General features: G+C 33.2%; 1 protein-coding gene across 9 annotated transcripts; it reads right to left on the bottom strand.

The window, feature by feature from the left end:
• Nucleotides 1-5,721: 5,721 nt before the first annotated feature.
• On the bottom strand, nucleotides 5,722-10,824 carry LOC117910629 (putative disease resistance RPP13-like protein 1). 9 transcript variants are annotated; one of them, XM_034824732.1, is made up of 5 exons: nucleotides 10,693-10,824; nucleotides 9,201-10,612; nucleotides 6,129-6,160; nucleotides 5,910-6,042; nucleotides 5,722-5,813 (listed from the first exon to the last, which is right to left on the bottom strand). In XM_034824732.1, the coding sequence occupies exons 2-3, from the start codon at nucleotides 10,608-10,610 to the stop codon at nucleotides 6,152-6,154; spliced, it is 1,419 nt and encodes a 472-aa protein (XP_034680623.1). In that variant the 5' UTR covers nucleotides 10,611-10,612; nucleotides 10,693-10,824; the 3' UTR covers nucleotides 5,722-5,813; nucleotides 5,910-6,042; nucleotides 6,129-6,151. The 9 variants fall into 9 exon arrangements, with proteins under 9 accessions (XP_034680623.1, XP_034680616.1, XP_034680622.1 ...); XM_034824725.1 differs by lacking the exons at nucleotides 9,201-10,612; nucleotides 10,693-10,824 and adding exons at nucleotides 6,306-6,403; nucleotides 6,491-8,679; XM_034824731.1 differs by lacking the exons at nucleotides 9,201-10,612; nucleotides 10,693-10,824 and adding exons at nucleotides 6,306-6,403; nucleotides 6,491-8,679 and having other exon boundaries at nucleotides 5,964-6,042.
• Nucleotides 10,825-12,484: the final 1,660 nt, after the last annotated feature.

The following is a 12,484-nucleotide window of genomic DNA, read 5'->3' as shown; positions in this document are numbered from 1 at the left end:
TCTTTGATCCTCCATTAGTATTAAACTCCTTTTCTCCTCCTTGGTCCCTCAACAACGTTTCATGATCAGTAGGCAAGGTATCAGGCACCATAATTCGGTGTCCCATCTCTCGCTTTTGCAGCATTTCATTCAGAGTTTCTGAAGAGAACTCATAGGTATTGGCATGGATAACATCTGCGCCATTCATTACAAGTAGCTTTACCATATCTGTGTGGTCTTCTGCCATGGCAATCTGGATTGCTGTAACCCTTGGCGATTCTTCGAGTCTATGTTAAACCTTGTTTCAGGAGCTCCTTCATCGCTGTTAGGTCATTTCTCTTGCAGCAGTGCACAAAGATCACCAGAAGTGTGGGGATCTGAAAGGGAAGCACAGTGATATAGGATCCAGAATATAGAATTGTGTTCTGCAGATACAGCATCCCATAATGCAGTGTTGCCATTTATATCTGCCATGTATGGTTTTATGATAATGATCAGATGGAATCAAGAAATGAAGTTGAGGATTGGATCATATTTTCATAGACTTCAAAAAATTAAGATAAATAACAATCCTATTTACCTCGGACATGTACATTGCATGCATGTTTGAGAAGTACCCTTCAAAAAATTTTGAAATTTTTTTTCTAATAGTTGAATGTATCAAAATTCTTAAAATCTAGAGAATCTCAAAAGAGTCGTTGGTTGGATTCAGAAATAATTAAGAAAATCTTTTTTACCATTATAAAAATGAATTATAAAATTTCTTTCTAATAAAAGAACTTATTATTTTATCTTTTTTTACAAATAACTAATTTTCCAAGGTATAGGATGATAGAAACGAATGGTTATAAAAATATATAATAATAGTTTTAAATTTTTTATCAACCATTTAATAAAAAATTATTTCTTATGAATTAAGGAAGTTGGTTTTATTTTGAATTCTAAATTTATTATATTAAATAAATAAAATTTAAGAAAAATCATTTTCAATATCCATCAATTAAAAATGCATTTTATTTAATGTAATTCTCATAAATAAGTTAAACTAGATTTTTTTATTTAAAATATTTGTTTACTACATGAAATAAATAGGGATAAAAAATTTAATTTAAAAAGATAAATTTCACTATAAAATTATTTAAATTTAATAATAAAAGGTAAATTTTGCAATAAAATTATTTAACAACAAGAATCTTTATTTTATAAATTGGTTAAATATGAAATAAAAAAGTTCTAAATTTTTTTAAAAATAGAGGAGCTAAATAAAGAGAGAGAAAGAGAGTGATAGAGAATGAGAGAGAGGTGAGAGTAGCAAGTTAATTTTTTAATTTGACAATCAATGGTATTTTTGAAAAGTAACATCCTTCTCCTCAATTTCTACTCCATCATTAGGTTTTGAGTTCAAATATGGGTGATACAAGGATCTTGGGTCAATGGGGAATTATAATGCTAGATTCAGACAATGTCAATGGGGTCTCATTAACTTTATGGCATGTTAACATCCGGTTAAGGCTCTGAAAACTACAGTTGAGCTAAATATTTCAATACTAAATTTTACCTATATGAATCATTGTCTAATAGTTCTATAAAAGGTTTCATTGCTTTATTTGTTTACCATTGGAATTAGGATGGGGTTTGATAACAATGTATAGTTAAAACAAGAGATGGGTTTGAAGAAGTTACCTATAGATATCTTGAGCTCCATTAATGAGTTTGGCAACCTCATTAGCCTAACAACTTTAGTGCAATGGCTCTCTTTTCACTCCAAAGGGTGGCTTTTATATATGCTCACCCTTAGAACATTTGTTCCTTGGAATCCTTCATTTGTATTATACTCTTTTTCTCCTCCATGATCCCTTAACAACAATTCATGATAAGTAGGTAGGGTATTATGCATCATAATTTGGTGTCCAATCTCTAGCTTTATTTTGTAGCATTATATATAAGTTTCTTAAATGTTGTGGTAGGTAATACTTTTATTAACAATTCTACTAAATTGTAGTTTGACTATAGCTACTAAATATCAATCTCATTGTTCATATGGGCTTATGCATGTATGTAAAAGAATTTAGATGAAATATGTTTGACTTTATCATCTTTAATATAACCTTTTTAAATATTTGTAACATATCTAATATCATCTTCATATAATGTGATTGATGTCATAAATTGTATGGTGATGAGGACAAAAATCATATCTTATACTTTATTTCTGTATTAAACACACTCTTAAACTAGTCAACTATATGTTACCTTACATATGCTCAATTTTCTCATATTTTCTATTACTTGTTGATGTTTACACCTATTTTCACGAATAATTTAGATTTTGGGAACCTCTTGGACATCCAGAATGCAAGAGTGAGGTATAAATGAAATCAAAGGATTAAAATTTCATAAAGATAAATGATGTAGTCCTATTTCAACCAGTAAATTTTTTTTAGGATGATTAAGGGGTTAAAGATGCTCAAATGAGCTCAATAATTTTTTTTTTTAAAAAAAATTCTAGATACACTTTGAAGATCAATCTCACCAATTTTTAAATTGGACATCATTTGTCTATGTAAAAAAAGTAGTGTTAAGATGACACCCACCCTATAGCTTGATACTATTTTTCATAGTGGTGTCGCCATTTTAAGTAGAAGAAGCCCACCTATTGGAAAAAAATGCAACAAGATGGTGCCACCTTACAACCTAACGCCATTTTCTCCAAAAGTGCCACCATTTTGTTCTAGAACTTCAAGAAAGTGCAAGACCCACATTTTTAGACTTTTCCCAAGCCACGTTGGATCTCCCATCTTGTTTTTATTGTTTCCACATGGTATACCATTTAGAGCAATATGGAAACACCTATTTAAAGAGATTTTACAACTGAAGATTAGGGATGTTATAGGAAGCCCCTTGGTGGGGAGCTCTTCTTCAACCTCCAACCATGGGACTTGTTGTTACAACTTCAATCTTTGTAATGTTTTGCTACTTTTAGTTTATTTTTAATCTTTTAAAGTAATTATTATTATTATTGTTATTATTATTATTATTATACTTAGATGCACTTACTTTTAAGCTTTGGTTTAATACAATATTAAAGTTGAATTTTAAGTTTTAATAATGATTTCTTTTTGCTTTGTTTTTGTTCTTCATTTTCATGTCTTTTGAATATTGATTTAGACTGAAGAAAAGGGGTCTTCAAGACCTCCCTTGTGCCTATGAAATTACCCTCAAGTCTTAGGTAATTAATGATTTATTTAACTTGTAAATTGAACCTCTCCATTTATAATTAGGAAACCATGTCTTGATCCTTGGAAATTAGAGTTTAGGGCCCCTTTGAGGATATCCCAAGAAATTAGTGGTGAGAGAAATTTTGACTTGAGATGGTCATTATTGAGCTAGCCCTTAAATAATATTATAATTTGGCAAGTCAATAGGCAGTGGAGGCTTCAAGGATATCATAAATGATTTATTTTTAATGGGAATACCATGCATTGATTGGTTGAAAATTAGAGTTTAAGGTGAATAGGTGGTCTTAGTTGTGTTAACTTAATTGAGGATTTTTTTCATGGAAAGAAGGGAGCTCAAGAAACCTCCCTTCCTCAACCCTTTTGCAAATCTTGTTAAGTCAAATTTCAATTCAAGTTCACTTAGTTTTTCTTTTTTTCTTTTTTCTTTTTTTTTCTCATAAAATTCATCTTATCTCTTTTTCCAAGAAATTAAATAAATTTTTTTTCCTCAAAATAGAAAACAAAATTCTACTCATCCTCCAAACTTTTCAATTTCCCTATATACCTAAGATCACCTCCTTGTAGTTCGACATCTTGCTCATTGAGATTTTAAAACTACAATCGGCTTCCTATACTAGAAGAACTGCAATTTGGCTTACACATTTGAGAGCTGTCATAATGTTATCGGACTTTCTTTAGTTAGAATGATCTAGAGAGTAACCATTACGATTACTTGCTTCACTAATTTTTATAATAGGGTAGTATTTCCATGAGTATACACATACCTTGTTTAAGGTCCAGCCTCATGGGATACAAAAATAAATGAAATCATACATAATTGTGATTTGATAAAAAGTAACATCCTGAAAAGATTATAGAGTTTTTGAAGTGAGAAAAAAGTTAAGATGCTAATTATAAATTATATAATGAAAACACTATAATAATAAATTAATGCAACAACCATTATAGTGTTTTTTTTTTTTTTTGAAGTGATAAATAAATCAATTAAAAAAAATATATCATGAAGATTTTATACATTTTTTAGATTATATTAATTAGAAAAAAAAAACCCATATCCCATGATATTATAAAGTTTTTGGAGTCATAGAAAATGAAAATACTTGATGCTTGCTATAATTAATGCGATATATTAGGCAACCATTATAGATATTGAAAAGTATAACAAAGAAAAAGTAGCAAATAAGTAAGAAAAATAAGATTTTATAGGGATAAAAAATATACACACTTTAGGATTGTTCAGAATTTAATATACAATATATATTAATTTGTGGAGCAGCATTTCGTTTGGGAAAGACTTGAGATGTAGGTTAAGACAACATTCTATTAATCCAAGTTTTTTCATATTTGACATTCCTATCTCATTGGTTTTGAAAATGGCCTAATTGTTGAGTTGGGATCAACAAGGGTGACAGAGCAGTACCATTAATGCACTCCTCTACATTTAGTGGGCGTTGTATGGGCTTGTTTTGACCACGATCATGGGTCTTTAGATGGAAGGATGTATTAATAATTATATGAAGAATTCTTTCATAGATAGGATAGAGGGATGATGTAAATTAAAGGTAGTTATGATGAAACTGAGTGTTTCTTTTCTATTATGATTCAACTTCCTTCATTTTCTGTCTTCCTAGAAATAAAGCTTGTCAGTCAATATATAGATAGTAATTAAGGAGTTAATACAGCCGCACACATAAGTAAAAATGAAGGGGAAAAAAAAATTTTAATGCAGTTTAACGATTAATGTGATCCCTACATCCATAGAGCACATTAGCCCTTACGAGCTAATCGGGGAGCTCTGCCTCCATGAGATTAGTGGGAAGCTCAATCTTAACATCCTTTGCATAGGATAACAAAACTAATTCATGCTGCACAATCCAACGTAAGGTAGGTGTGGATATCATTAATGTGAAGAAGTAAAAAACTTGAGTAGACTTGTGAACATAGAAGAGAAGTAGGTAGGTGTGGATATCATTAATGTGAAGAAGTAAAAAACTTGGGTAGACTTGTGAACATAGAAGAGAAGTAAATTTTAATTGCATGAAGAAGTGAATAAGCTCAACATAACATCATCTTTCCTATACACAATTTGGAAGCTTGAACGAGGGAGTTATAGTCTACCACCCTCTTTAAATAGTACCAACATCAAAATGGCAGATAGAACTACCAAAGGCTCTCAAAATTTGATTAAATCGAATCACAACATTCTTCATGGGAATCTCACATGTATAAACCTTCACTACAACTATGATATTTTTCTTTTCAAAAACAAATATCTAACGTCTCTCCTGAGATAAACAATGAGAGCCTACATGGGCCTCCTGGTCCTGAAAAGTGGGGGCATGACAGATGCCTCAATGATCATTCCAACAACAGGATAATGTACATGGAAATTTCTGATTGTAGCCAAGACCTAAGAAACACCAATCAAAAACATTATGACATCAAATTTGGGAAAAAAAAAACAAGTTCAAACAACAAAGATGTTCTATTCATTTATCCTTGCCTTTGGGAGGTGGCCTAACTGTTGGAGTGGTATAAAAAAAGTGATGAACTCTCCCTGTTTGCCAGTAGAACCACAATGAAGTCCGTCTCAGACTGTCCAGCCAAAACAGAAAAATCTCAGTAAAATTTAACAAAGCAATGCCGTTAAGATAGCATGGAAAGCCAGGGTAGTTGCACATGCAGACCTACCTGGTCAATTCAGTTCATCTTTATAAAAAAGGCAACTATCAATAGAAATAGCACCTATGTGTTCAATAGGAAAATTCATCCAGGCACTAGAACAGCAACATCTTCCTCACTCCACCTTCCATCTGGCAGAACCCTTGTAACAATTTTATTGTAAATTGAAGCAACATAGAACACAAAATGAGCTAGCTATTGAAAAGTATTAGCCAAAAGAAAGCATACCTGTTCCTTTAAACATGTCAACCTCATAGAACCTACAAAATGATGTAGTCATGATTAAGAGAAACCTGTAATTTGCGAATTAGAAAATGAAGTCTCCACTATTGAACCATCCAGAAGAAATCAACAGGTAGGAATCCATAATAGGTCATGACAAAGGATCAAAACAATTAAAATTACCACAAATCATAATTGAGGCTCAAGAAGAAAAGTAAACTAGTATGCCTGGAGAGCTGCTTCATACCATGCCTTATGACTGGAGACATATCAGTCAAACCCTACATAGAGCAAGGAAGCACAAGCTTAATAACTTGCAACATCCACTCCTTTTTTGGTGAAATTATTTTTGAGTATAGATCAAGTACCTGAGTGCACATTCATACACTTCTGCCTTCATTAGTATAGCACATCATTGATGATTATGTGTGGAATGTGAGCAATATAATGCCAATATTGGCCTTTCCCAAATTGGCAACGATGTTCCAGCAAAGGACATTCCTTGATTGTCAGACAAGAGAGGGAGTTTGGCAGTCTCTCTTTTGCCAGGTATTGGAGCTTAGGACAGTCGATGACCCACAATTCCTCAAGAGAGAGGAGGTGTTGAAGACCCACATCTGTTAAGGATTTGAGAACAGGGCAGTAACTAATCTGTATATGGCGAAGAGAGGTCAGATGTTGAAGACCCACTTCTCCAAAGGATTGGAACTTAGGGCAGTTAAGGATGGATAATTTTGTGAGAGAGGTAAGTTGTTGAAGCCCCTTGCTTTCCAGAGACTTGAGATTAGGAAGATGCTCAATTTCAAGAGAGGTAAGAGTGGAGGGCAGCAGGCACTCACCAGGAAATAATTCCATGTCTTCGCATCCATTCCTGATTGTGAAATGTGTAAGAGAGGCCACTCTTTGCAAACCCCAGTCCACCCGGGGGGTGAGTTTATTGCAGTTTGAAATTTCAAGTTCACGTAAGTCCAAGGGCAAACTCTCTCTCTCGAACAACAATTCTGGACAAGCCTCTAAACTCAATCTCTGCAAAGATGAGAGGTTGTGCTTCAGAAACTTGAGCTCCGAGCAATGGGAGATCCAATAGCTTGCTAAGTTGAGAGCAGGCAATTCAATCGATACAAGACCAGGGCATGCTGTGACAGTTAAGCAACTAAGAGATGTGGGGTCTCCCTTGGATATCAAAATGGATAGAGATTCAAGCCCCTCAAGGTCTTCCATTCTGAGATTAGTCAACCTGGGGAAGATGCTTAATGACAAGGATAATGAAGGAGAATCACAGGTGCTACCTTCAATCCATATATATTCAAGGAATGGGTGGTGGCATCTCAACAACTCAGGTAGGAGAAACTCTAGTTTGGTAGAGTTATAGATTTTTAGTGATTTCAATGTACTAGGCAAACCAACCATGAGCAAAGATCTGGAGAAAGAACTATTTCTAATTACCAAATGTTGAAGAAGGCAGGTGTTGCTTTGCAGTGTTCCCTCCAATAAGGTCTCTGTAGAATCACATTCTTTAATTGAAAGCTTCTTCAGTCCTGATGGTAGTTGTTTCCATTGTGAGATGTCTGAAATTTCTAAAATTTCAAGACATGTGAAACCGCAGGCTGGCCTTTTCAACTGTAACTTACCACAATTGACCATCATCAATTCATGGATGGCAGGAACTCGGATTGAAGCCCCAAGTAGCTGCGGGCAATTAGTAATTTCAAGTTTCTTCAGGGAACGGAGCTGCTTGGATAACTTCCCAATAAGTTTGGGACAGTTGATTATATAGAGCTCCTGGAGCCGAGGGAATTCTCCACGTCTGCCTCCATAACATAACCATTTCTCCCAATTCCACATAAACTTAAATCTTAGAGTGCAAAGGGATGGGAAGAAGGGATGAACTGTGGCCGAGGAAGACGTATTCCCATAAAACTCACTACCCACCTTTTCTATCCCTGTCATCCCTTGCACATGAAGATGTTTAAGAGATGGAAGCCGCCCAAGTGGTGGCAAGGATGAGCAATGTTCACAGTGGAAGAGCTCTAGGGACACAAGGCTGAAGAATGAAGGATTTCCTATCCAATCTGAAAATCTTGAACCACCAAAGGAACTAATGTAGAGTCTCTTTAGGTTTCTATGAGGCTGAAAATTGTTGAGTATATCTCCTTTTTGTATAACATCCTCAGTTTTCTTATCCCAAGGTGCTCCTTTCTGTGTAACATCATCAGTTTTCTTATCCCAAGCTACTACTTTTTGTCTAACGTCATCAGTTTCTTTATCTTTATCCCAAGCTAACACTAACTCATCAAGGTACCTCTTATCCTTCAAATTGGCTTCCATTGCATCCCCACCACTTTCTACATTATGCAGCTTTGAAATTTTAAGCCTTCCCTGAATATCTGAAAGCTTTCTCAATTCCCCAATCCTTGACCCATTCTTTCTGCCCACAATGAAATCAGTCAATGTTCGTAGACTTCTCAAATTACCTATGTCACTGGGCATCTCTTTTAAATAAATACCACTAATATCAAGATAACGCAAATTAATCAATTTCCCCAATTTTGAAGGCAATTCATTGAGATCCCGACAACTCGATAATATCAATGTTTGTAAGTTGTATAAAGTACATATTGAGTCAGGCAACCTTTTAATCCTTGTATTAGAGAGATCCAGGTAACGCAAATGTCTTAACTTGCTAATTGAAGGAGGTAGATAAAAAATTTGATAATCATGCAAACACAATACCCGCAAGCATCTACTTTCTAGTAAAAGATCATGTACAACTCTTTTACTTAGGTGATATAAAGGCAAGGTTCCTCCTCTCAATGGTAAAAATGTTCAAAGGTACTTAATTTCACTTAGTGTCTCAAATCTCTCAAATGTATCATATGCACTACTACAATATGATAAATGACGAGTCTTTTCAGATACCTTATACACCTCACCATCCTCCAAACAAATAGAAAATTCGTTGGATACCAATTGAGCAAATTCACGAATGAGGTCATGCATTACAAAGCATGATTCATTGCTAAGTGATTGTTGAAAAAATGACTTCGATAATAATTCATGAAAGTACATATCACCTACCTCTTCCATTTGCTTGCTGAAATCTTCTTGTAATAAACCTTCAGCCATCCATAACAGAATTAGTTTCTCCTTGTTGAACTCATAGTCTTTAGGAAAAATTGAACAATAAGCGAAACATCGCTTTAGCTGTGAAGGTAGATGATAGTAACTCAAGGTTAAAGCAGGAAGAAGTTCATTGGAAGACCACTGGCACATTTTACTCTTCAATATATCATCCCATTCCCTTGCTTCAGTCTTGGAGCGTAAGAAACTCCCAAGTGCTTTTATAGCTAACGGCAAACCTTGGCACTTGACAACAATAATTTTGCCAATTGCTTCTAGTTGTGGATGTATGCTTGAGTCTTCGGTTTCAAATACAAGTTTCTTAAACAGCAACCAAGAATCTTCAAAGGACAATCCACCTAAACAATGTGTATGAAAGGCACGCATAGCTATTGCAACATTGGTACTTCGGGTAGTTACAATAATCTTGCTTCCCTTTGAGCCGACTATGAGCGGAGTTAGTAACTTATCCCAATTATTAGAGTCTTCGTTCCACACGTCATCGAGGATAAGTAGGAATTTCTTCATATTAATGCTCTCTTTCAGTTGAAGTTGGAGTAGATTTAGGTCGTTGGTATTCGCTTCTTGGGCATTAGGATCAAACTCTTGAATTGCCTCAAGAATTGTTTTTGTAACCTTGATAGGATCAAACTCTTCAGAAACCCAGACCCATGCCTTCAAATCGAAGTGTTCCTTCACCGTTTGGTCATTATATAGAAGCTGAGCAAGTGTGGTCTTGCCAGCCCCGCACATGCCGACTATGGTGATCACACCTATCTCATCACTTCTTGCATCATCGGACAGCAACAGTTCAATTATCTTCTGTTTCTCACCATCCCTACCATAGACAAGAGATTCATCTACCAAAGAAGTAGAAGGCCATCTTTGTGACGGTTTCTCACCAACACCTTCTTTCAACCCAAGGGCATCCCTGTCATGCGCGATATCTTCTAGTCTATCAATGATCTCCTCCACCCTCGGCTCTATGCTTTGATTATCAAACGGAGCATGAAACCAAGTAAACAGGATGTAACCCACCTGGCTAGTGCTGGTTTGGTAGCCTGCAGCTTCCATCTTGCATCGCAGAGCTTCAGTGGCAACCTCGTCCAATATGTCCTCCGCATCATATACAGCTTCTTTAAGCAAGTACAGCCATTTCTTAACTGATGGATTGATAAATTGCTTCACCTCTGCATCGTTGAACACAGCATGGACAATCAGCAATTTCCTTTCCAACTTCTTCAGGAGTGCATCACTGATGAGTTTCTGGCCTCGGATGAAGCTTAGAACCTCACGAGAAGCCAACCTGTCGAACAGAACTTGGAGTGAAGCCGAGAGAAATGCTCCTCCAACTGCAGCCCCAGCCATGTCTGTTTGTAAAGAAAGTGATCAGTGATGAATATATAGAGGAAAAATAAAAGTAAGTAGATCCAAGATCAGACCACCCAACTGGAAAAGGTAGGTTTGTACAGGGAAAATAAGTTTCCTGGTACGTAGTTAAGTTGCAATTTCCTGGCAGTTAAGTTGCTTCGACTTCTTTTCTTCTGGATGCAGCCAAAAAGGAACTTTGAACTCCATTGTCATGGTACACCCTGTACGTCACCATTGTTTCCCAGGCCACATGCTCTTTATCTTAATCCTATAACAATCTCTGATAGTCCTGGGCAGCACCCTTCTCCAAGGTATGGAGAAAATGAAATGATGGTGGGTCCCAGTTTTAATTGCGACCCCACAAATTCTGTAACCATCCACCTGTTTTTTAAAAAATAAATAAATAAATAATATTTACAAGTCTAATACCCATAATACCCTCCTTTTCTACCCATCCATCCACTTCTCCAAACCCTTATCGGCTTATCCCTTTCATTTTCTTCCCCTTTCTTCCTCGTACCTTCCCTTCCCATTTATCTTCTAACTCAAAATTATTTCTAAAACATTGAAAAGCGAAGACCCCTAGTGTTTTATAAAATAACGACACTTGACAAGTTTTTAAAAATGAAAAATGAAAAACTTGTTTGAATAAGTTATTTTTAAAAATAATTTTTTTTGTTTTGGTTTTGTAAAAACATTGCAAATTCAATTTATATAATATAGATTTAATTTAATTTAATTTAAATCTTAAAATGAAAATAGTTTTGTAATTACAAATAAATTATAAAAAAAATCATAAATTATATTTTTTATAAAAAATTATTATTTTAGTCTATGTTAGAAATATAAGAATATTAACATATTCTTAATTTTCTTGCTTAAAAATAAATAATAATAATTTTTAATAATATTTTATTTATAATGAATAATAAATAAAATTTAACTTTTTTAACATGTAAATAAGTAAAGTTTTTCATTTGTTATATGCATTTACTATTGAATTACCAATATAATATTCTAAAATATTTTGATTTAATAAGTAATTAATTATATCAATTTTTTGAATTCAAAACTATTATTAATTTTTTTAAATCATTAAAGAATTTAAATTATTAATTATATCTTTTTTAATTTATAATTTATTTACCTAAATTTTAAAAATATATTTTATAAGAATTTTGAATTTTTTTTTCTAATAGTTGAATGTATCAAAATTCTTAAAATCTAGAGAATCTCAAAAGATTCGTTGGTTGGATTTAGAAATAATTAAGAAAATCTTTTTTCCCATTATAAAAATGAATTATAAAATTTCTTTCTAATAAAAGAAGTTATTATTTTATCTTTTTTTACAAATAACTAATTTTCCAAGGCATAGGATGATAGAAATGAATGGTTATAAAAATATATAATAATAGTTTTTAATTTTTTATCAACCATTTAATAAAAAATTATTTCTTATGAATTAAGGAAGTTGGTTTTATTTTGAATTCTAAATTTATTATATTAAATAAATAAAATTTAAGAAAAATCAATTTCAATATCCATGAATTAAAAATGCATTTTGATTTAATGTAATTCTCATAAATAAATTGAAATAGATTTTTTTATTTAAAATATTTGTTTACTACATGAAATAAATAAGGATAAAAAATTTAATTTAAAAAGATAAATTTCACTATAAAATTATTTAAATTTAATTTTAAAAGATAAATTTTGCAATAAAATCATTTAAGAACAAGAATCTTTATTTTATAAATTGGTTAAATATAAAATAAAAAAGTTCTAAAAATTTTTAAAAATAGGGGAGCTAAATAAAAAGAGAGAAAGAGAGTGAGAGAGAATGAGAGAGAGGTGAGAGTAGCAAGTTAATT

This window comes from Vitis riparia, unplaced genomic scaffold (assembly GCF_004353265.1).
Source record: "Vitis riparia cultivar Riparia Gloire de Montpellier isolate 1030 unplaced genomic scaffold, EGFV_Vit.rip_1.0 scaffold793_pilon_pilon, whole genome shotgun sequence".
Classification (NCBI taxonomy): Eukaryota; Viridiplantae; Streptophyta; class Magnoliopsida; order Vitales; family Vitaceae; genus Vitis; species Vitis riparia.
This window is presented reverse-complemented; position numbering and strand designations above follow the sequence as displayed.

Coding starts and splice junctions, on each gene's coding strand:
- LOC117910629 (XM_034824723.1), bottom strand. CDS start 8,612: ATGCCCAGTGACATAGGTAATTTGAGAAGTCTACGAACATTGACTGAT.